This window comes from Ceratosolen solmsi, unplaced genomic scaffold (genome assembly GCF_000503995.2).
Source record: "Ceratosolen solmsi marchali unplaced genomic scaffold, CerSol_1.0 scaffold1, whole genome shotgun sequence".
NCBI lineage: Eukaryota > Metazoa > Arthropoda > Insecta > Hymenoptera > Agaonidae > Ceratosolen > Ceratosolen solmsi.
The window spans coordinates 3,546,390-3,570,657 of record NW_011948415.1 but is presented as its reverse complement, the minus strand read 5'-3'; the positions used below and the strand labels follow the sequence as shown (position 1 = coordinate 3,570,657).

The 24,268-nt window shown below is 30.5% G+C and overlaps 4 protein-coding genes across 5 annotated transcripts; 2 read left to right on the top strand and 2 right to left on the bottom strand.

Moving 5' to 3' along the window:
* Positions 1-1,427: 1,427 nt before the first annotated feature.
* LOC105359005 (pre-mRNA-splicing factor CWC25 homolog) lies at positions 1,428-3,788 on the top strand. Its single transcript, XM_011495481.1, has 7 exons — positions 1,428-1,445; positions 1,766-2,105; positions 2,191-2,351; positions 2,426-2,619; positions 2,896-3,142; positions 3,246-3,517; positions 3,601-3,788. Exons 1-7 carry the CDS (start codon positions 1,428-1,430, stop codon positions 3,713-3,715), a joined length of 1,347 nt encoding a protein of 448 aa, XP_011493783.1. The 3' UTR covers positions 3,716-3,788.
* A 139-nt stretch (positions 3,789-3,927) lies between these two features.
* LOC105368598 (probable phosphorylase b kinase regulatory subunit beta) lies at positions 3,928-10,991 on the bottom strand. 2 transcript variants are annotated; one of them, XM_011507642.1, is made up of 19 exons: positions 10,877-10,991; positions 10,675-10,810; positions 10,326-10,533; positions 9,887-10,243; positions 9,614-9,811; positions 9,398-9,536; positions 9,004-9,278; positions 6,548-6,778; positions 6,460-6,475; positions 6,288-6,366; positions 5,963-6,078; positions 5,704-5,846; positions 5,458-5,599; positions 5,232-5,374; positions 4,949-5,151; positions 4,729-4,866; positions 4,413-4,653; positions 4,190-4,297; positions 3,928-4,104 (listed from the first exon to the last, which is right to left on the bottom strand). In XM_011507642.1, the coding sequence occupies exons 1-19, from the start codon at positions 10,926-10,928 to the stop codon at positions 3,928-3,930; spliced, it is 3,102 nt and encodes a 1,033-aa protein (XP_011505944.1). In that variant the 5' UTR covers positions 10,929-10,991. The 2 variants fall into 2 exon arrangements, with proteins under 2 accessions (XP_011505944.1, XP_011505943.1); XM_011507641.1 differs by having other exon boundaries at positions 6,288-6,475.
* A 1,031-nt stretch (positions 10,992-12,022) lies between these two features.
* On the top strand, positions 12,023-16,736 carry LOC105368597 (Golgi matrix protein 130 kD). The gene is made up of 13 exons (XM_011507639.1): positions 12,023-12,187; positions 12,303-12,389; positions 12,478-13,068; positions 13,170-13,365; positions 13,839-14,004; positions 14,074-14,215; positions 14,290-14,478; positions 14,550-14,762; positions 14,900-15,085; positions 15,180-15,431; positions 15,513-15,876; positions 15,959-16,186; positions 16,263-16,736. The coding sequence occupies exons 1-13, from the start codon at positions 12,149-12,151 to the stop codon at positions 16,457-16,459; spliced, it is 2,850 nt and encodes a 949-aa protein (XP_011505941.1). The 5' UTR covers positions 12,023-12,148; the 3' UTR covers positions 16,460-16,736.
* A 632-nt stretch (positions 16,737-17,368) lies between these two features.
* On the bottom strand, positions 17,369-24,268 carry LOC105359004 (uncharacterized). The gene is made up of 10 exons (XM_011495480.1): positions 23,886-24,268; positions 23,403-23,702; positions 23,088-23,309; positions 22,746-22,987; positions 22,434-22,680; positions 22,119-22,331; positions 20,128-22,039; positions 19,193-19,920; positions 18,990-19,111; positions 17,369-18,718 (listed from the first exon to the last, which is right to left on the bottom strand). The coding sequence occupies exons 1-10, from the start codon at positions 24,009-24,011 to the stop codon at positions 17,611-17,613; spliced, it is 5,220 nt and encodes a 1,739-aa protein (XP_011493782.1). The 5' UTR covers positions 24,012-24,268; the 3' UTR covers positions 17,369-17,610.

Here is a 24,268-nt window from a genome sequence, read left to right as displayed (position 1 = left end):
CGCAGGCGATGACCTCTATGTTATTATTATAATGATTTTATTATTGTTGACATCCAGTATACTTTTTGAAAATTGTAGTTATTAATAATTTAATTGAATTTTAAATAAATATACATCTTATGTTAAATTAGTAATATTGAAATTTAATATTTATAAAATGTACATTAAATTTGTATTTATAATCACTCATTTTTACCGCATGTACAAAGTAAATGTAAAAAATAAATAAAAGCCATCTTCTATTAAAGTATATTTGTAGTATTTATAATTTATAATCATTCCTATGCCTCCTCAAATTTATTAAATTTAAATTATTTAAAACATAAAAGTCACCCACTATCTCTAAAAAATTCTATATTGGAAATGTATAATGTACCGGAACCCAACTATTTACAACACTATTCCGTTATCGAAGAAATGATTTAGAGAATAATATAATATAACAATTTCCACATTTATTAATTAATGCATTATTCTATCTCAAATATTAGTAATAAGCTATAAATTGGTAATTTAAATATATAAAAATTCTGAAAATATTAGCAAGCTAATTTCTATGTTAACATTCTTTTTAATTAAAATATATGACTTGTGACAGAAATAATAATGCACAATTTTTTATATTTAAATAAAAATATTTTCTATATGCGCGAGTCTTTGAAATTATCATTTTTATATAAATAATAATTTTAGTTTCTGTATTATCAAAAATTCCGTATTATAATTTCTCTTGAGCTTATTATCATTTCTTAATCTTCATTTTTATTCTTATTATTGTTCAAATAATTTAAAATTTTTATCAACAATAACGATACTTTAAAAAATAGTTCAGACAATTCTTTCGAACAAATAAATTCAAATAAATAAAATATTCATAAAATATTAATCAAATCAAATCAAATATAAGTAAATAAATCCTTGTAATAACGTACATTGTGATTTATTTATTTTTTTCTTATTTTAACAATTTCAACAATAGACAATTTCAAATATTTCAAAAATAATAATTTACGCTTGCGTACTAATCGTAAAGAGTACATAACCTAAAACACACACAGTTGATTATTATTGCTCATTACACAAATTTAGACAAATTTCATGTGACGCATAATCGAGTATTATTAGTTAGTTTACTTAAAAATCCATAAAACTAATATTTTTAAGTAAAAATGCCTTTGAAACATATCAATGTCTTAAATCAATGCCAATAAAATATTTTTTTTAATTTGTAAAGAGAAGTGCGAGAGTATTGTTATACATTGGAGTTAATTTGTTATAAAAACAAAATGAGAATTATAAACAATATGATTCAATAATCAATATTGCATATGCAGTGATGTATTGAATTCCGTTATAATAAGTTACTTTGAAAAATACTTTATTTATACTCGTGAAGAAATTTATTTGTGCTGAAAATTTTTTTAAATATGGGTGGAGGAGATCTGGTGAGTATATAAATAATTTTTAAAAATTCTAATTTTCATACAGATTTTATTTAATCATTGTTTATTGTGCATTAATAATTTAATTTCAAATTTTTATGCTTATAAGTAATTACAAATAAGTATGATTATATACAGAAGTAATGTATAAAATTGTTTTTTTTTTTTCTATTCCAAGTTTTAAATAATTATTTACATAATGTATTGAGCATAATAATTATTTGAAAAAAAATGTAATTTAACATAGTTTAAAAAGTCAGAAATCTTGGATTCAGATAAGTCATTTATAATTCTAAAATTATACTGATATTTGTATTATTTAGAATTTAAAAAAGTCATGGCATCCATCAACCATGAAAAATATAGAAAAAGTTTGGAAAGCAAAACAACAAGATAATCAAGAAAAGAAAAGAATAGCAGAATTAAAGCGAGAAATAGCAATCGAACGAGATAAAGAAGAAATGAAAGCTTTTGCTATGGATCAAGGTGTTATTGAGAAAAAGGATGACAAGAAATTAGATTGGATGTATAAGGGACCAAACGAATCTGTTAATCGAGAGGAATATTTATTAGGTCGTCCGATTGACAAGCAATTTGAACAAATGGCTCAAACTGAAAAAGATATTGAACTAAATAAGCCTGTTAAAAATCATGTTGAACATGGTTGTAGTTATATTATTTAAATACTTAAAGTAACATTCTATCGTTTGTACAATTCATTAACGTTTTGATAAATTTAATTTTCTAGAATGTATACCACCATCCTTGAGATTCTTTTCAGGAAACGATCAAGTGGATTTGGCAAGAAAACTACAAGAAGATCCTCTCTATACTATTAAAAAAAAAGAATTGGAAACGCGATCTCAATTATTGAAAAATCCCGTAAAATTAAAGCAACTGCAACAACTAGTAATAATATAATTAATAATTTCTACCATTGTAATTAATAATAATTATTAGTATAATGGTAGTATGAATTTTAGGTGGCGCAACAAAAATTAAAATCCAAAGATAATAAAATGAAGAGAAAGAAAAAAAAGAAGTCATTGAACGATTCAGATGAAAGAGATGACAATAAAAGACTGGATGATTTATTAGCTGCTAAATACAAAAAATTGAAGGGTAAAATAAATGAAGCGGCTCTAATTAGGTCTGTTAAAAGGCATAAAAAGAATAAAAAAATTAAAAAGAGAAAGAAAGAAGAAAGTAGTAGTAGTAGTAGTAGCAGCAGTAGTAGTAGTAACAGCAGCAGCAGCAGCAGCAGCAGCAGCAGCAGCAGCAGCAGCAGCAGCAGCAGCAGCAGCAGCAGCAGCAGCAGCAGCAGCAGCAGCAGCAGCAGCAGCAGCAGCAGCAGCAGCAGCAGCAGCAGCAGCAGCAGTAGTAATAGCAGCAGCAGCAGCAGCAGCAGCAGCAGCAGCAGTGGTAGTAGTAGTCATGAAAGCGATTCAGACAGCGTTAATAATTTGAGAAAATCGAAAAAACATAAATTAAAGAAGTATAAAATAAAAGACATTGACACTAAGAAATATCGCCATAAAAATCATACGGAAAGAGAAAGCAAAGATTTAAATAATACGTATCATGATACAAGGCATAAGAAAAGAAAAGAAATGAGTCACGGCGCATCTTCAAAAAATTACAGAAATTACGATGAAGAAGATGTTAGCTCAAGACATAAATCAAAAAATTATGGATTAATGGTACGAAGAACAATTTGAGTATTATAATTATAATTCCTATACTATAACGAAAAATAACCAAAATTTCATTAAACATTAAACTATAATTTATATATCACTTTAGAAAGCCGATGGAACGCGCATATCTCCACATAGAAAGCAATTATCAGCGGGAGAAAATTCAAATACTGAAACTAAATCTGTAAAAAAAGAAGAAAGATGGATACCTAGTAAGAAACAAAAACTTTCAGAAGAAGAAAAAGAGCGTAAAAGACAAGAAATGATGGATAATGCGTCGTGGCGAGATAAAGAACGAAAGCAAAATGTAAAAAAATATGAAGAACAAGAAAGAAAAGAATTAATAAAGTCAACATCGTTTGATAAAAATTTCTTGCAGTAAGTACACATATGAAAAACACATGCATATAAATGTATTTGAAGACTTGTATAATAAATGTTATGATATATTTTATTAACAGAAAGCATTTGGCAATTGCCGCCAATAAGGAAACAGTTGCGTCAAGAATCAAATCAAATATGAATAACATACAAAGATATAAGCATTCTATGGATAAGAATTTTGCCAAAAGATAACAAAATCAAATCTAGTGACGGATAATCTCATATTATATAATTGTTGTATACATTTATGAGAAATTTACATCAATGTACAGTATAAAATAATTTTTAAAACAATTTATTTTTCATTTAATTAAAATATATTAATTTATACATTATAAGATTCATACAATAAAAAGTATTTTGTATCATTTTAACGATGATTATTTAAAACAAAATTATTTCATTTATGTGATCTTGCATATTTCATTTACTTCTAAATTACCCCCGGTATTCGAAATATTTTTAACACTATCACTTGTGAGAAAATTATTTACAAATGCCCTAGATAGAAAGCTTGTTGTATGAGAATAATTTGCAGAGAAGAACAGCGTCATGTCTTTTGTTCTTTCCAAACAATGATCCTGAGTAAAAATAATTTTTCAATCGATAAAACAATTATTCTATAATTAGCCGTTATTACGAAATTTAATAGTCTTGTTACATTACCTTGCAAAATATAATAAAGGCATCATCAACTAGTTTATTTAAATTTAACTGTTTTTGAAAAGTTAATTCTGGATTTCTCAATAAAATTGTCGAAACGATATTTAAAAGCTGTTAAAAAAGAAAAAATAATAATAATAATAATGTTTGTAAATATATAGATATTGATGTAATAATAGTAATTATAATAATAACAATCATATTTGTATTATATATATAGATATACCTCGATAACAATTTGACGATATTCTGGAATATTTATATGGTGGAGTATTGATTCGACAAGAAGAGCAAAAGTAAGTTCTGATCGCGTCATTTTTGACAAAGTTGGTTGCTGTGGCACTTGATGTCCATTAACACAAATACCACCCGAACATCTCTCAAGTACTTGCCAAACCTGATTGTAAAAGTGCGATGGGACTCTGCACAGACTACCCTCAATTTTTCTTCTTTCCAGTATTGACAAACTATTTTCAATTATAGATTTCAATATAATACTTTTTATAGGCTTATTAAACATAAATGAAACTTAAATAATTTACTTCTCCTTAAATGCCCAATCTTTTACCGTCAAGACTTTTATAAGTAGTTGACGTATTTCGTAAGGGCTGTAATTTTCCAAAGGCTTCGAAGTTCTTCCAAATATTTGCAAATACCGTTTCATAGCCTCTAAAACCCATCTGCATAACAATACATAAATTTAGCAGAGTTAATTATTATTGAACAATGTCTCGTATGGCCTTTAAGAGCATATCCTCGTACCCGATTCGAATTTTAAGTATTCCTTTAAACATTTCGGGATTAGTTCCGATCAGTCGACCACAATATAACAATACTTCTTGCTGCAGTACAGCTTGTATAATATTATGGGGCTGGATGGTGGAATACATGACCGATTGAATTTCGGCAGGTGTCATGGGCTTGTCGAAAACAGTTTCATGGTGTCCAATAACACCAACGGCAATCTACATTGAGTTATTTTAATTTCAGACTATGTAGTTTTAATTGACGGCACATCCAAGCTCAGACGCATAATCAAACTCACTTGTTTGCCTTTGACGAGGACACCCGTTATAAATGGACTAATACTATCGACAGTATGATTTAATAAACTACTGCAATAACGCACAGCCATCCAATGGCGAAGGCTTCCCGACTGCTGATACAATGACCTTAAAGTTTCCCCAACTACGGTGAAATGCATTAGTATGAAAATTCTAGAAAGTACAAAAATGTCTAAACAATCTGCCGTACAAAAACCTCTGCCGTACCTGTTGTACCATTGATTTGATAATTCACACCCTCTCGTTGCAAAAGTATGCCGTATAGCTGGCATTTTCCATACAAACCTTCAGTATTTCTAATGGCATGTATTATATTACTGGTAGATTCGTCTTTCATATTCTGAAAAAACTGATAATTCGTAGGCAGAATTAATGATAAGCACGTTAATAATTATTAACTAGCAAAACAAAGCTAAAATTTCAGAATGCGCTAAAATCAATGTAATAGCTCACGGAAAAATCTTTTAAATCTTCGTCGTAAGAAAGGACTATTGGGACATCGGTTAAGCTTTGGTAGCCGATATAATCGTGTTCCAACTGCTTAAATTGGCTCAATTCCAAATCCGTATCCATTGTATTGATAAAATCTAAATGTTCTGCCGGCGTTAAAGTTAAACATACATTGGATAATTGTTGAAAAAGTCGGGCATTGATAGTTGAAAATCTATTAAATCTATTAGTTTAATGCTGCAGCTATACAATGTACACCTACCTATACAAGACGATGATATCAAATTTTGAAGTCTACCGATGCGCACTTTCGTCTCATCGCAATATCCTTTTTTCAGCATAGCAAAAAGATCGAGCATTCCCTTAAACTGTGGATCCCTACAATAATAATAATAATAACAATAACAATAATAATAACAATAACAATAACAACAATAACAACAACAATAATAATGATTATTATTATTATTGTTATTGTTGTTATTATTGCTATTATTATTATTATTATTATTATTATTATTATTATTTAATTAGCCCGTACCATTCCCCGATCTTATTCTTTTTTAATGTTAATGATTCATCCCTACCTCATATGCTCCTCGCGTATTAAAAGGCAAACGGTGGGTCTTCCCGATAATCTCCAGTATTTCCCGACAAACTGTAGCTCTGTTTTAATGTCATCAATAAGTAAAGCCAAATCACGGTATAAATAAAATTCCGATACCTCGAATATTAAAGGATAACAAAGAACTGTCATACCACATACCCGATATATCTAACAAAACACAGAGAATCGTCATTAAATCAATTACGTGGTGATCAATTGAGATTATGGATTTATGTTTACCTTGCTGGTACCCAAGGAACCAATTGGCCTTGCCGGTCTGCCTTTAAGATCTAATTTACTATTTACACCAAGGCATTGATAAACCTTGATTAATTGTGTCGATGAAAGAATTTGCACAGGTTCTACTTCATGGGGGGTTTGAGTTTGTATTCCGTATGTGGCCATCATAGCTTGCAGTCTCATGGATTCAGCGATCAAAACAATTTGTACTACAAGATCAGTATGGGTATCCTGTAAACAAGCAAACAAAAACAAAAACAAAACAAAAAAAAACAAAAAAAAACAACAAAAAAACATGTCCATAAAGATGCACACTGAATAATGTTTATATACTGTTTATGTATGTAAGTAAAGGTAAATATCCTTTACTTGATAAATAATGCCATTATAGACTGAATAATAAAATTTTTTTAAGATTTTATTCAAATTGAAAATAATTATATACTCGTTTAAAGTCAAATAATACTAGTTGGAAGAAACATTTTTAAATTACCTATAAACATACATAATCCGTTCCATGTGACATAATTAAATCATGATTAATAGACTCGATTGAATTCAAAAATATTGGAATTATAGAAATTATTGTCTTAACGGACATTGAAATATTTTATGCAACCGATTTATTAATTTATTTAGTTGAATATAACAATTTGTAATTGATTATGATTTTTTTTTTTTTTTTTTTTTTTTTTTTTTTTTTGTTAATTAACGATCGATACTCAAGTAGCACCAATCAAACAAATATTAAGCAAAAATTAAGCAAATAATATGTTCATTTGAACGTCTTATAAAAATAATTTCCATAATAGATTTTAGTATTTCACTTTCATGTTTATACAGCACAAATTTGTCATCTCAACATTATTTTAGCTCCATTCTAATACTAAACACATCTACATGTGACGTCTAAGAAAATTTCGATATCAAATTTTGTTCTTTTCTATCACTTTATGCGGTCTTGAGTGCTCTGAATGTAGTATACTTATGAGCTAATTTTACAGATATTAAGTATTTATATAAAATGTAAATTTTAATAATTTATTGTATAGATTAATAGATGTATTTTAAAATTATTTTTAGCTGAAATATTTCATTGTAATCGTAGTCACAGCCAAGCCAAGTATTATTAATATTTTGCAAAATATAAAATCATATCTTTATTTTAGAATTTATCGAACTACTATCGAATCTACTTGAACGTTTGTAAGTAATTTTAGTATGGAATATTGGTAATAAAAATATCTACGTTGTATATAAAATGTTAAAAGAGGAGAATATAAAAAATATATTTTGATATATAAAATTATTTTCAAATTAACTTTAAATCTGTAAATTTATAAACATAAGAAAGTAACGAATAACAAATTTGTCATATAAATATAATATATTATATAGGAATTTTGCAAGGTCAACATCATTCTATTTTCATGAAATATTTGAAAAAAAAAAAAAAAAATATTTAAAAATTTGCCAATACATTAATTTAAACAAATTAAAAATTACTTTAATAGAACGAACAAAAATGTGTGTGTGTGTGTGTGTGTGTGTGTGTGTGTGTGTGTAATGATTAATAGTTTTTTTTTTTTTTTGTTAACGAAAACGAAAAAAAATATTAATTCAATATTTTTCCTATTTAATATAATAAATATTTACCATTTTTTTTTTAAATATAAACATATATCTATGAACTTGGTATTTTAAAATACCAACATATGAAATAGAAAACTGTCTTAACTCTAGGTAATATTCGTCGCTGAAAATGATCATTTCACTTTCATACGCAAGTCAATTACAAGATTTCGGTGCATTACTTATCGATATTCCTAACAAGTTTGACAGATATGCATTACTCAAAAATAATATACACTTAAGATATCTTTTTGTTAGAAAAATACTTTTAAAGTTTCCATACACTTTTCAATAATGGCTAAGCAAACTTGCTACATATATTATTACACCCTATTAGCTATTTGTATAATACTATCATATTATATTATATTATTTTATTTCATACTTTGCAATTCATAATATTTCATAATAGTTCATTAAATATATTATATGCATGCAATTATTATTTGTAAATAAATACACACATTGATATGCAGTTTTATTATGTACGAGGGATTCAAGTTTGTGCTTGCATTAAAACACAATAAAATAACTTAAATATATTTAAGTTTACAAAATAATATTGGTAATATTATCGCTATAGCAGGTAATATGTGTAAAACTGTACTTACACTTGCCAGTTTTGCCTGTATGAAATTTAAAAGAAAATATTAATTCATTAAATGGAAAATGCTCTTTAATATTTAATGAAAGAGAGAATGTTAAAGTATTGGCTAATAATGCATTACCATAATAATACATTGAAATAAATTAATATAATAGTAATATTAATAAAACTTATTAAGTTTATGTTAATAATAAGCTCATTTTATTTGTATAAGTACCTGAAAAGCAGAATATCGCCCTACTTTCCTTGGCCTATTATACGATGGTAAATATCGACGAATTGGATCCAATTCGTTGATATGCAATAAATTTGCAGTAAGTAATTGTGCAATAACATACATTGCTTGATTCCATAAATAGATAGGAATATGCTCTTCCCCTGATTTACAGCCTTTGCCAATATCACTTGAAATTTTTATCGCACCTTCCGGATCGCTCTTCACGGCTTCGATGCTATCCTCAGGAACATAATAGTACATTGGAACTACAGGGTCTTAAACATTATTTTGATACAAATGAGCAAATGACTTTACTATTATTTTTAAAAAATATTGCTTCTCTTATAATGGCAATTAAAAGATTTTACGCACGCAATTGCAAGTAAGTGCTTACCTTCGTGAGAATCTTTGGACAATCTAGCAGTGAGCAAAGCTTGATATTCCGTTACTTGTTCGGGCAACGTATTAAAAACTCCGTCTATGATCATAAAAATATAAAACAATGGCCATTCACATTCCACATTATCGAATTCCTACAAATTAACAATTAGATTTTCAGCTTTTCCCTTTTATAATATTAAGTTCAGAAAAGAATATTGATAAAATTTACCTGTATCTCGTCGGATTTATAATAACGGTTTTCCGGATTTTCCAATACGGTCTTGTATCCGTCCCTAGCAAATCGCTTAAAACCATAATTTCCTTTCAATCGTTTGATTATATTGGCTTTTGTTTCATTATACAGAGCTTCCTCGTGAGTTGAAAAAGCCGGAAATGAAATGGTTGGTAGCAAGGCAACGTCAACGCTCTACAAAATAATGCAATAAATATATATTTCACTAATAAATATTCAATAATTATAAAGTTATGATTATGCTCGTACTTTGGAACTGGATTCTCTTGGAAGCATTGTTTTAAAAATACTGCGATTGCGATTATGAGCATCTATATCAACGTATATAACTGACCAAGATGCTCCCTTTTCGCCAAAAAGATTACATCCATTAATGGCTTCGAGTGCACTTTTAGCCATACCAATTGAGCTAGCATGTATTTCCGGTGTGCCATCGTTGTATCGACTGCCTCTCTCCCACATGCCGTAATCCGGTGTTCTATACGCTCTTTCAACATAGTAAACTAGATTCTGAACAAAAGCTACTTCATCTTGTGTATAAATAATTTGTAATCCGGATGAGATCATTTGTACCAGAAAAATTAAATATAAAGACACGACATCGATCTACGACAAATTATAATTGTAAAAATATCCTAGGATGTGTATTTTTATTAGAAAAATTTTACTGCAAATTAATATTCTTTACCTGCAAGTGATTGTAATGCTCATCTTTAAATATCTCATTTCCAGTATCTAAATGGAATTTACAGTGTAGAGCAAAGCGATTGCATTGATTTTTCTTGAATAATTCTACTCTGGCAGACTGTTTCATCCAGCACTCCAATATTCCTCGCATACACTTAATCGCGGATTGTCCAAGTTCGTAAGATCTTCCTCGATCGTCATCTATACGTCTGAAATATTTACGTTCGTACGAATTATTCAGAAAAATAAATAAAATGACTCGTACAAATTATTCAGAAAAATAAATAAAATGACTCGTACGAATTATTCAGAAAAATAAATAAAATGAGCCAAATTAATGAAATTTATACCTATAGGCCTGATACAAACTCCAAATAGCAGCAGCACAGTATATACTTTCCCTGACGCTTCCAACAGTCTTATCAGTAGATACTTGAGGAAAGAGACCAGTTATACAGCTTTGATAATGAAGAATTTGACGTTTGACTGCAATATAAAGAATTATGTTAGAAATATTTTTACAATAAATAAAATGAATATTTTAAATATTACCAATTCCATAATACATGTCCAACACCATGATAGTGTGCTCGTAATTAAACATTTTTAACGTGTCACCATCAAAGTCAGTAACGCTATCGTATCTAACACTGTTTAACTGAACCCAAGTTCTAAAACAATAAAGAATATTTAAAATTAAAATAAACGAAAATTTCCACTTAAATAAAGAAAATTGAATTTTGGATGAAAAGTATAAATCACCTTGTTCCTCCAATTGGAGAAATAGCTGCCGTATCAGACATTTTTCATAATTACTGTTTGAATTATCATAACAAATCAGAATTGAAAAGCATAGAGAAATTTAAAATACTATTCCATACAATTCATAATAATTATTTTTATACTTTTAACTATACAAAGACAACTTTTAAGAAATATTTGATCTTTTAGCAGATTCTATTCAGTTGATGATGACATTTTCAAGCATACACCCACCTCCTTTTAATTTCCTTTTATTTATAACATTAACAGTGATGTCAAATTGAATTTAATTAGGCGACTGTAAGTATGCAACACCGCACGATAAAACAAACGCGCCAACATTTGAAAAATACCCTTTTCTCAGATTTTCAATGGTAACCATTAACAATGACAGAAATAGAACGAACAATTAAAAAATATTATACTTTATTACAGATAATAATAGTATTGATAATCGATGGGGTGGTCATATTATTTTCCAAAATCAAAGTCGGCAAGAATAAGGGAAAATAATCATTAGAGATTTCTAGAATATATTTCTATAATATAGCAGATACAAATATTTACTTGATAATATTATTAGAAATCCATTTAACTCACAGAATTGCTCATAAAAAATCTTTATAAATTATAAATACTTGACCAGCTACGTCAATTAGGTATGAAAGCATAAGCACTTGTAAACGTTATACCATTTTTTTTTTTCATTTTCTCTATATTTTTTTATCTATTCGACGTTTGATCTTCGTGTTCGAATTAGTTGAGGTCGGCTTGGGTCGACGACGCATCGCATAGGTGAATATGGAACGAGCCTAAACCGAAGAATTAACTATGTTGCACATTACAATAAAGCCTCATTGATAAAATTGGTGAAGTGGCACTTGTAAGGTTGCAAGCCATGCAGACTGAAGACGTGACATAACCTTTGTGTTTGTGTGTGCTGTCAAATGGTTCGCACTTAAGTCGTAAGCAAAATAAATAATGTAGATAGATGTTGGTGAAATTATTGTCGTCTTGGTAAAATTTTGTAAGAGAACTATCTGCCGTGAATAGATATAAAAAATGAATAAGGAAAGAAGGATTCTGGCAGCGCGAAAAATGGTACAGTATTGCGTATTTATAATTGCAAATAGTACCATTACCATATTAATCTAATTATATTATTCACTCGTTTATATTTATTATTTGTAAATACACACTTTTTGACGTTGTTCAGCTTAAAGAATTTCAACGCGTTAAAAAAGATCAAATTGACAGGATTCCAAAAGAACAGACTGATCCAGAAAAACCGAACAGTGATCAAGTAAATTGGTTTATCGCTTTATAAAAAAAAAAATGTAATCGTTATATGAAAAGCTGCGATATGTATTTCAATTTTGTAATATTTGCAGAATTCATTGATCGAAGAGTCGCCAAATCAAAACAATATTCAACAATTACAGCAGAACTTGGAATCGAATGAAAATAATGGAATTAACGATGTACGGCTGAGCAATATGAATACAATTTCTGACGTTACTAGTAATGTAGATTCTATTAATAATGCTACGGTATCTAACGAAGACATAAGTAGTGAGAATATTTGTACAGATCGAGAGTCTTTGAATGATTCCTTAAAATCTCAATCGTTCAATAATGGCGCGATAAATTATAATACCAACGATAGTAGCAGTTGCCCAATATCTTCCCAAATAATTTATAAAAATATTGACGAGAATAATGCCTTCCAAAATCTAGCGCAAAAGCAATACGAGCATTCGAATGTAGATACAAATATACCGTGTAGTTCATCGAGTTCGTCGCAAAAAGAACATTTATTACAAATGGCAAATGCGGTGGCAAATATTTTAGTCGACGAAACAAGCTTAGAAGACACAACGCTATCTAATTACGATTTAGAGCAAAAAAATCAGTTTTTAGCTTGTTGTTTAGAAGAACAGAAAAAGGTCGCAAACCAATTACACGTTCAAGTTAGTCAGTATGTAAGTAATAGCTCGTTTCAATTTTTTTTCATTTGAAAAAGTATTTTTAACGAATCACATTGATAATATAATGAATTTTCAATTAAATATACGATAAATAGACTAGTAGAATATCTGAGCTAGAAGCAATTATTCACAATAAAGATACAGAATTTGAAGCTCGACTTATTAGAGAAGTTAATCCTTTAAAAGAACGAGTACAGCTGGATGCTCAGACCATAGGAATTCTGGTAGCCGAAAAAGCTGAATTAATTGCTACAAATTCCCAATGTCAATTAGCGATCAAGCAAAAAACTGGTATATCGCTTCAATTTTATCGAAGATGATTGCAATTTTTAAAATACTGATATTGCGTGTAAAGATTAATTGACACTCTAATTATTTCTGCTTTCCAATAAGCTGTGTGATAAAAGAATTTAATCAATAAAACTCAGAAATAATAAAATAATAAGAAAGTGACTCTATATTTGTGAAATTAGTAAGATTTGGAAATTTTTGCATGCTTAAATAAGATTTGACAATCTTAAAGGAATCGGATTGATTAAAAATATATATTAAGATCTTAATTTCAAACTAATATATTACAATTTTATCATTTACATATAGGTTTGATAAATTTATTATATAGAGACTTGTCATTATAACATTAATTATTATAACATTAGCTTTAAAAAATGTTTTTTAATTGCAAAAATCATCACTCGGTATAATAATAATTATTTGTGATTTATTAACTCTATTGGACATTTATATATTGTTTGAAAATTTAGAGGAAACAATCGATGTGTCTGGAAAGCTTAAACTTTCTCAACAACAAGGATTTGAATTAGAAAGAGATTTATCATCCGCTAAGAATAGCCTAGAAAATCTTACAAAAGCTTGTCAACAGTTACAAATAAATAACGATGAGCTTCATCAAAAATTAATGAAATTAACGTACGTAAAAGCACTTGTAAACATAAATGGCTTATTTATTTTTAATCTCTTTATTATGCTTAATTTTAGTAAGGAAAACGAAGATTTTGAACTAGAAATATCGGAATTGCGACAAAAATTCAACTACAAAAATACCGAATTCAAAAATATCCAACAAGAATTGCAAGAAAAATGTGCACTCTTATCGTTAAGTGAACTTCGAATCCAACAAGTAGGTTTCACCATTTGCCATTTAAATCATAAGCTACGAGGAAATAAAATAATAATTTGAAAAATGTTTGGCAGATATCAAGCTCACCACAAGAAGCACACTTGCTCGAAACACAACACCAAGCAACAAGAGTACTCGAACAGCAATTGTCTCAAATGAAAGAAGCACTGGAAAGTTTAAGTAAAGAGAAGAACGAAGCGAGTAAAAAATATCAAAATTATGTTCAACAGTTGGATGAACGACACACAAAACTCATGACCGAGGTTTCTTAACAAAAAAATTCATATCCATTGATAAATAATAATAAAATATTTAGAAGTCTTATATTTTATAGTTGGAAGCGTCAAAAAAAGTTATTATGGACTCTGAGATACGCGAACAAAGTTACGTACAGAGATTATCCGAATTAGAGCAGCAATTACAAAAGGAAAAGGCAAAATTAGATAAACCAAATGAAATTCAAAATGAAAAAATTGATACGTTAACAAAAAGTGTTGACAATCTTGTTTTAGAACAAGAAAATCTTCAATCGTTGTTGAATGAAAAAGTACAATCAATGGCTTAATAAGACCAGCATTTACATTTATATAATCTAATTAATCTTAATTGATACAATTGGCTTATCGCTTTACGCTAGTTTAAATTTTAATCATAAGCTGTAAATTCAATTTTTGTTGCTTTTAGGACAATGAAATAGAAACGCTAAAAAAAGATTTAAGGGAACTTCAAGATATTAAAGAGCATAACGTCGAAGCATCGAAATTGGCCACAGCTTTACAAAGTGAACAACTTGGTGCTTCTCGAGCAGTATCGCAAAATCAGCTGTTGAAGACGCAGCTTGACGAAATGAACGATGCCTTTATTGCCTTGGTAATTAATAAATCATAACAAACCTCCAACTCCCCCTCTCCGTCACAACAATATCAGTCAAATATGTAATTTAACAGTCGTTTTTCATTTACAGAGCAACACGAAATTAGATTTGACCGAGCGAGTGCAAGCCGAGCGTACTATTAGCAAAAAATTGAATGCCCAATTAAATGATCTTGAAAAGCAGGTGGAAGAATTAAATGAGCAATTATCGAGGAAAGAGGAAGCACTAGTTGAAATGAGAAAAGAGAAATTACAAACGGCGCAGATTGAAGACCAAATTCAACATTACCAAGCTCAATCGCACAGTGCAACGACCTTACAACAAGAACTTCAAAAGGCTTTGGTTGGTAAAACATTGTAGATATTTGGCATTTTATCGAAAAGAATTATACGAGGCATAGATATTTTTAAAATGTTTTTTTAGATTACAATTGAGAATTTAAAGAAAGAAAATCAAGTCTTGCATAGAAAAGTTGACGACTTTCAAGATACAAATGTCACGAACGTAGAAACTTATCCCGATATCGGTAACGTAAAAATTCATGATAACGTTAATATCTCGGATTCGGAAGAAAAATTACAGGCTAAAGACAGTGTCGACGATGTTGTGAAAATACAACCCCCGGTCGTATTGCCCGAGGACAACGCGATCGCAAGTATACCAGAACCAGTAAAAAAATTAGAGATTAGATTTAAAGAAACTATGGAGAAAATTGCCGAACTCACGGACGAGAAACAACGCCTTGAGCATCTTGTTTTGCAATTGCAAGGAGAGACAGAAACAATAGGTAATTAATTTGATCATTATTATTCAAAACGTACCGATTCCAATGCTTTTGCTTTATATGATAAATTAAAATCCATTTGCAGGAGAGTATGTAACTTTATATCAAAAACAGCGTTCTATTCTTCAAGAAAAAGCCAAAGAGAAAGAAAATACTTTTCGACAACTTCTGGAGCAACGAAATGAACAACAACAGCAATTGCACAAATTGAAAGTACTTGTTTCCGATTTATTAAAATCGGAGCAATTGAAATCAGTCGGAGCAGCTAAGCCTATCGTGGATGAGGATAATGCGTCTATTTGCGATAATTCCGGTAGACCAATTATCAAAATTATAAATTACATACCAATTAATAACGTAACTAACGTAACGCCATTAACTCTTTACAGCTAAAAGTGAATGTAAAGGTGCTAAAGCTATGGATGTGGTTGTAGATAAATTAGACGATACGAGCCATCAAACCGACAAAACGACTTCTCAGATTTTAGATCTTTTAACTGAAATTAAAGACTGTAATAATACATGTTTCTTAGAACCAAATTTTCATCCTTGTCCTTGGTGCTCTGGTAAACTAATTACAATTTAGCGGCTGTCAAAATATAAGTATAATTTGGAAAATTTTAACAAATTTGTTATTTAATGTTTCATGTGATTCTTGTACAAACTGCAAGAGCATTGTAATAATTGTATATAGGTCCAAAAGTATTTTCTGTTCTTTATTATTTGTATTATCACTTTGTTATATTAGCATGGCTGTAAGTATATAACACTTATACTTCGGTTCATTAACCCCTGTAACTAAAATAACGGCAGAAGTTTATTAAGCAAATATTCTTGATACATGTAATTAAAAAATATTTCACTGCATCTTCTTTAATATTGCATTTTTTTAAATTTCAATAAAAATATTTATGAAATAAATGGAGTTTATAAATAAGATTTACATAAATTTATTGTTAGTAAAATATTATAATAATAAGTTTTAATTGTATAAAGCTTTATATTTCTTGTATAATTTTTACGCAAACGTAACGACAATGAATGAATTAATTGTATAACAAAAATATGCTTTATATAGAATTAATGTACTTTAGAGTTGTGATTTTTATTTTTATTATTATTATTATTATTATTATTATTATTATATTCATTTTTTATTATTATTATTATTATTTTTTTTTTTTTTTTTTTTTTTTTTTTTTTTTTTTTATGTAACTCAAACTCACAACAATTATTCTGTACAAATTAATTATTTTATCTATAAGAAATTTAACGGACATTGTTTACGCGTCACTCACTCTTAAACATAAATTCAGTCTGTATGATTTAAACTACATTTGATTCAAATAGTCGATTTTCACTTGAAATAATGAAATATCAGTCAACATTTTAATTTAAATAAACAAAAAAAAAAACAAAAAACAAAAAACAAAAAAAAATCAAAGTAATATATTACGTACGCCTCTAAGGTACTAAGATCAAAATTTTAAATTCTTATAATTGTTTGTGTGTATCATTATATTCTGTACATTATCGTGCAATATTTCATTCTTAAATTAAATTCTTAAAAAATCTTGACTAATTACGTATTTCAATGCACCACTCATAAGGAACGATAAATAAAAAAAAATTATTATTGGAAAATATAATTGTCGAGTACGAACGTAAATTAAGAGCTCGCCAGTAATTGTAGTGTAAATTTGAAAATAAAAAATATTCTGCTATTTATCATATTTATTAAACAAGTTTATCATTAGAAAATGAAATATTGGGAACAGTGATGTCCGCGCTATGGTTTTCAACAATTATATTTAAATCCGAGGAGAAGCTACCGAGAGTCGATACAGTTTCATCCGAATGAGTATTCGACAATCTATTAGGAGTTGATGTTCTACCTAGAACGAGAACAGATTGCTCGGTACTTTTATTGGCATGTTTAATTGATATTGAAGAAACGTCGCTTATTATAGGCAAATCGTTGGCAGTGATGTCTTGTTGCTTTTTCACTGGAGAAACGAGTCGCGCAACATTATTAACTGGTGTGACGTCCGAGCTCGAAGAAGAGCCAAGCGCGCTCGCCTCGCGTGTCTTCTTCAAGGTCGGTATTGCCCAGCCGAGGCCCCATTTTTTAAGCGCAAGTTCCATCTCTTCGGGAGACGAGGGATATTTAAATAAATTCAAATCCGACGTGGGAGTGGTCGTGATCTCAGAAACGCCGGAGAGACCAGAGAAACTTATGGAACTGCTCGATGACAACAAGCACTTTTGTTCATTTCGTTTGTGCGCGGTCGTCGCAGATCGAAATCTCGTCTCTTCGGGTAAATCGCTAATTAATAGTCGATCGATATTTTCATCGGGCAATGAGTGCATCTCGGAAATTTCACTGATACGAAATTCATTATTGCCGTCTGCGTTGTCTTGGCTTTGCTGCAGCTGCTCAATATGTATGTCTGGTAATGTATGCAACGAGTCCGAAGATGTGCCGTTTTTCACCTCGCTCTTTAAAATCTCTCTATTCTGAGATTCCGAAGACTTTACCGCATATTTCCTCGGCGACTTGTCAACGTTCTTTGACGATAATCTGTTAGAGAGATGGAGGGCTCGCTGAGGTGAACGTTGCGCGAGCAAAGGAGCCACGTGCACCGATGGCTTGCATTTGTTTAATTTTGCATCTGTAATTTTTGATGGCGACGACGTTATGGATTGAGTTCCTTCCTTATTCGCAAGCTTTCTTCGACACTTGGTCGAGGGGCTTTTGCTGACATGACTTTTATTCACAGTGTCGGGTGTATCGAATTCGACTATTGTCGATAACTCGTGTGCTGGCGATACGATTTCCGTCCTACTACATAAAAGAGCATTTGAATTAAAAATGAAATAATTCGAGTAAACGTTAAATTGTTAAATATAAAAACACATAATTTATATGAAAAGACTTTTTTTATTTATTAGACTGAAATGAGATGTCGGAATTTTATTGATCGTTGCAATGCCCATAATAATATCCTTTTAGTTATGGAATCGTATATAAAGAAAATTACTAATTTTGATTACTTATTTTTCTTTTTTTGATTGTCTTGTAAAAAAAAAAAAAAATTAATGCAACTATTTTTTACCTATATGGTCCACTTATCAATGTAACTGGAGGTCTTCCTCTGCTATGCGCAGGTCCTTTAGTTAATGTTCGCGGAATTTTTGGTATACCAGCCAGCAGAGGAATGAAATCCGAAATGCTGGTCTATAAAAATAAAATAATAAAAATTAATAAAAACAATTGATTCGACGTAATTGAAAACAACATTGATTTAACCATACGTACATCCAAGTTAATTGACTGATTATTATCACTGGCAGCCTCATTTTTATCTGATTCTCCAAGATCCTTCGACACTGCTTTACTTGGTTTTAAGATAGGTTCATCGGAGTCTTTTAAGCTATCCATAGCTACAGATTTATTTATGCTTTTACTTTGCTCAAGAATCTCCTTCGACAGCATCTCGACCATTTCTTCATTTTGATCAAGCGCACTTAATATTTGTTCTTGAGCTACCTTCGACGTCGTCTCTGCGGGTTTACAGCTTTCGTTAGCACCACCGGCCATTCTCGAATTTGCCTCTAATCGAAAGTGATTGAGTTTAATATTAACGCGCTCGTCAGATACGATTTTTGGCTTTGCACAAGCATTGGATGATAGCACCTCTGTGTTCCTCGGTTTTGCACAACTATTGGATGACGACGCTTCTGTATTTTTTGGCTTTTCCATGTGTTCCTCGAGACTCTCGCTTCCCGTTATGTCTTTCGACAAGTCGATGCTAATGCTCGACGATTTATCCGCATAACTGCAGGCTACCGGCGACTTTGGCAAACTCATTCCCTTACTGGAAATAATTTTTCGAGATTCCAATAGTTTCCTCTTTAGCTGAGTATGAATTGCCTCGATACTATTCACTAATCTGCTCGTTTCAAAACTCCTTGATAACTGCCCGTTTGAAATAATCTTGCCAACTGGATTTGCGTCCTCGTTCACTGCCACTGCTAATTCTAAGCCTAGAGAATAATTGTTATTAAAAAGATGCTGTATTATTTGTAATTAAATTTAAAATTCTGCATAACTGTTAAATGTCTTTTTCACTTCGAGCGCGTTTAATTATTGCACATTCAAGAGCTTTTGTTCTAACAATCTCCCCTTTGAGTTTTGAATAATTATCAATTAAATATCAAAGTAAATGACGTATTTCCCAAACAATCTTTATAATGCTATCGATAGCGAAGATACTCTGAACTTACCTTTCTGCTCATTGCGTAATTTCTGAATTGAATCCGTTAGCGAAGCTATTCTCTCGGTGCAATTGTTTTTTAAATCTTCGAACTTCTCCAATATTTCGGGACACCTATTTAGAACGAAAGATTGTATGTCCTCCGTATTTTCATGAAGCAATTTGCAAACTCGATTTTTGCAAGTACACATGTGACTTTGGGGAGGCATCTGCTTCGTCGTCTGCGACACCTTTGTATCGTTCGATGTCATCTTACTGGCTCGAGGGCTTTTTGGAGGATCAATTGTTTGTTTATGAATCAGCGATGAGAACTTGAGATTTTTGTTAGCCTTGTCGCTTCTCCGCACGTTCGAGGGTAACTTCATCGTTCGAGGCGAAGGTGTCTCCGGAGAAGATACTGGACTCACTTGCCGTTTAATTACTTCATTAATGGAAGAGTTTAGTAATTCTAAGATTGGTGTAGTTCGTGTAATGGAGTTGAGCATGGATCCCGCAGTTGCTGCCGGTGGACTGGCGTAGGTCGTCGATGCATCCGAAGAGTCTTGCATTTTCGTAATAGTTTGCTTAGACATTAAAGTTTTAAAACTTCTGAATAATCTACCGCTACCGGTCGCAGCCGCAGTTTCCGAAGTATAATTCAATTGAGAGCTTTCCGTACTGGAATCTATCGACACTTGCGTATACTGTGTCCTATATCTGTGTCTCTCGAAGTTGGTCGACTGTTGTTCAATGGTCTTGTCTTTCTGTAATCCAAGAAATTTTTTCGGACTACACTGTTGGGATGGCGGAGCCGACTTGGAACCTTTATTGGATGGAGATGTATCTCTACTGCCGGGCAAGGAATATGATTTTCTCGATTCTGTAGGTAACGATGCATTTTTCGAAACAATTTTTCTTCTTCTCGGCAATATCGTAATTTTCTTCTTATTGGCGTCAATAAGTAAACCTGCAACTTCAAATGCTGCGCTTCCGCTTTTTTGTTCGAAAGAAATTTTGACTGGCGTCTTATTCGTTGAAAATTTTCTCGATTTGACGGACGAACTTGTTGAGCCGTTTTTAGAACATTTTACATTACTTTCTCTAGTCTTGGGAAGAACTGTTATTTCTTTTTTATTAACGCCAACAACTACATCAGTTATAACGGATGAGTCACTGCATATACTACTACTACTCTCTGAAATTTTTGGAGTTACGATCGTAACTAGTGATTCTAATGGTTTAACAGACGTTTCGTCTTTCGATTTCGTATTTCGATTAACCGTTTCTAATTCAACCTGGACTTGTTGATCACGAGTTGATACGGAACTCTCGGAAGACAATTTTGATACGTTTTTTGAAGATACTTGAGTGGTATTACTTTTTTTAACGTGGTTAATTACTTTTCGCGTCGGTTTCAAAGCTTCGTCGCAGCTTGACATATTAATAACTTGAATTTCCGGAACAGTAGGTTTTGGCTTTGACATATCAGCGTTGACTAGTTGTTGTTGACTCGCTGAATTTGAATAATTAAAAAGAGATTTTACACTAGCGTTAAAAATCTCATCTGGCAAATCAGCTCCATATTCTTGCAGAAGCCTCTTTTTTAATTTTTCAATTTTTAGCAAAAGATCTGAAATTTTTCTTTTACGTGTAAATTCATCGTCGGATTCCGAACAACTTTCTTCAACTTTTTCATTAATATAAGGCGGCGCTCTCCATGTCGTGGTTGAAATCGTATCAGAATGAAGGTAGTTTCGTGGTGTGAGAGTAATTGGTCTTTCAGGCCAACTATCTAAAGTAACACCGGGATCTTGAGAAGAACGTAGAATAGTTTGAAAAGCTCGATCCATTTTTTGCTGACGTCGCATATGATCATCGCTACTTTTAATCGGATGAGCCATTCGTTCCTTCTATTGTGCACAAATTATTATTTATAGAAATTTATTTACATTTATTTATTTGATTAATTCCCTTAATTCTTATACTTACTGCAGCGTCTGAAATTTTATTAGCTTTCAATTTCCTTTCTTCCTTAGACAGTAGATCGAGATTTTTCAAAAGAGCTTGATAGTCTCTTCTAATTTTATCTCGTAGCATAGCATCTTGGCTTCGTTGCTGTGAATTTGGTTTTTGGCTCGTAAGAATGTCAGGTTTCTTATTTTCTAATTCGATAATTTCTTGTGCTAAATCTTCAGCACTCGGCTAATCGAACAATTAGACAAAAAAGTAAACATTAAAATTACTCTTGGATGGAATTTTATTAAAAATACATTGCTACTTTAGAAAATGTATAAGAATATAAACCTTATTTTTTATACTTGTTTTTTTAAATATGCTTGGGCTGCTATATGCATTTTTTTGTCGTGTTTTATGCTCGTATAAATCAGGTTTACTATGAACAGGAGCTGGTTGATATGAAGGAACTTTTTTAACTGTAGAAACTTTACAAGTGTCAGAAAAATATGAAGAGTCATCGCTAATCGATGAGGAAGACGTAGTGCAAGTAGTACTTAAATCGGAGGAAATATTTTGGTAATTTTGTTTATTATACCTATCAAATAATATTATTAGAAAAAATATCAAAATATAAAATTATTTACTAAAATATATTTTTACCTAATAAGATTCTCGGGCTTACTGTATACAGAACTTGAAGTGGGCACTGTTTTTCGAGGTTCGTTATCAGATTCACAAATATTTGCATTAGTTCCTTCTTCCATATTATCTGAACCTTTCTGAGAAAAATTTGATAATTTATTTGAACTACTTGGTTTACTTTCGTCTATACAAGTAGTCAATAAGGGCGATATTTTATCTACATCGTCATTAGGTGCAGTCACGGATATACAAGGTACTTTCTTCTGAATTAAATGACCCTTATAGTAAATAATTATCGTAAATTAATATACTTACAAGAAAATGTTACATTATAATTAATATTAATAATTTGATACAAACTCTAGTATCTTTCAATTTCTTTACTGGGGATTTTTTAGAAATAATACATTTCACCCTTCTTTTGGATGCAGTTTTAACGTTTTCATTATCCGAAGACTCAACCAAATGATTATTTACAATAGATGGTTTTTTGGGTAACTTGGATACCATTGAAGATCGTTCGTTTTCTAAACTTCGAACTTCAAGTAACCTTTGCTGTTTTTTTACATGTGTATCAACAATCTATCCGGACCAACATATTATTATTAATATTAATTTATTAAAAAATTTATCTAAGTGAAATAGAAATATATATTATTTATCATCGCATTTTACTTGATTTGCTTCGTGTAATTGTTTAAGAGCTTTAGCTCCTCTAATCTTAGCAGCTGCTTTATTTTGTTGCTCTTCGACATTTCTTATCTCCTCGACATTTGGCTGGTTCAATGCATTTTTATGCGCATACCCAATGTTTTCTATATCTTGATATCTACGTTGAAATGCCATTAACTTTCTGTCGTGTGCTTTTTTCATTTCTGTGTTAGCATCTCGTTCGAGTCGACTAAGCTGCTCTTTCTCTATTTGTCTCGTTCTTTCTAATATCCTTTTTGAAAGAGCTCTAGATTGTTCACGAACCTGATGTATTTTATCACAAAATTTTATTATAAATATTATGAAAGCAGTGAAAAAAATCAATATACATAAACAAATAATTTTTACATAAGGACTAAAACATATTATAACTTTTATATATCAATATTATTAAATTAATATATAAGGATTTCAATTGACTTTGAAATTAAAATGTAATATTATTACTTGTTCGGATCGTAACCTCCTCCGATGTTCTCTCTCGCTTTTTTTTATATTCTCAAGATCCGATAGAACCATTTTTCCTCGGCGAATACCAATTGGTCTCTCATTGACCGTTAGATTAACCGGCATTGTGTTCTAACTCCAATTCTGTTTGATATTGTTTGAACAATTCATTTGAACCACAGAGAAAAATATATAAACATTCAAGTCGAATTCATGCGAACTAACGGCCATTTGAAAAATCGACCAATCGTGCTTCTGTATTCCGAGTCATAAAGCATTTTTTGTATTATTAACCTATAATTGGTTGATCGTGTCACGTGACTCATTGATGAAAATCGAACGAAACTTGAGAAAAAATAAAATTTGCTGCATCGTTTCGTTCC

Excerpts from the sequence above, each read along its gene's own strand:
- LOC105359005 (XM_011495481.1), top strand. Across the intron at positions 2,106-2,190 it reads TAAAAATCATGTTGAACATG|AATGTATACCACCATCCTTG; the intron begins GTTGTAGTTATA and ends TTAATTTTCTAG. Across the intron at positions 3,143-3,245 it reads CAAAAAATTATGGATTAATG|AAAGCCGATGGAACGCGCAT; the intron begins GTACGAAGAACA and ends ATATCACTTTAG.
- LOC105368598 (XM_011507641.1), bottom strand. The coding sequence starts at position 10,928 with ATGTTTAATTACGAGCACACTATCATGGTGTTGGACATGTATTATGGA. Across the intron at positions 9,537-9,613 it reads ATAAATCCGACGAGATACAG|GAATTCGATAATGTGGAATG; the intron begins GTAAATTTTATC and ends GTTAATTTGTAG. Across the intron at positions 6,779-9,003 it reads GGCGATATTCTGCTTTTCAG|GATACCCATACTGATCTTGT; the intron begins GTACTTATACAA and ends GCTTGTTTACAG.
- LOC105368597 (XM_011507639.1), top strand. The coding sequence starts at position 12,149 with ATGAATAAGGAAAGAAGGATTCTGGCAGCGCGAAAAATG. Across the intron at positions 14,216-14,289 it reads GTGAACTTCGAATCCAACAA|ATATCAAGCTCACCACAAGA; the intron begins GTAGGTTTCACC and ends AATGTTTGGCAG. Across the intron at positions 15,877-15,958 it reads AGGAGAGACAGAAACAATAG|GAGAGTATGTAACTTTATAT; the intron begins GTAATTAATTTG and ends ATCCATTTGCAG.
- LOC105359004 (XM_011495480.1), bottom strand. The coding sequence starts at position 24,011 with ATGCCGGTTAATCTAACGGTCAATGAGAGACCAATTGGTATTCGCCGA. Across the intron at positions 22,681-22,745 it reads AAGCCCGAGAATCTTATTAG|GTATAATAAACAAAATTACC; the intron begins GTAAAAATATAT and ends ATTATTTGATAG. Across the intron at positions 18,719-18,989 it reads TTGATAAGTGGACCATATAG|TAGGACGGAAATCGTATCGC; the intron begins GTAAAAAATAGT and ends TCTTTTATGTAG.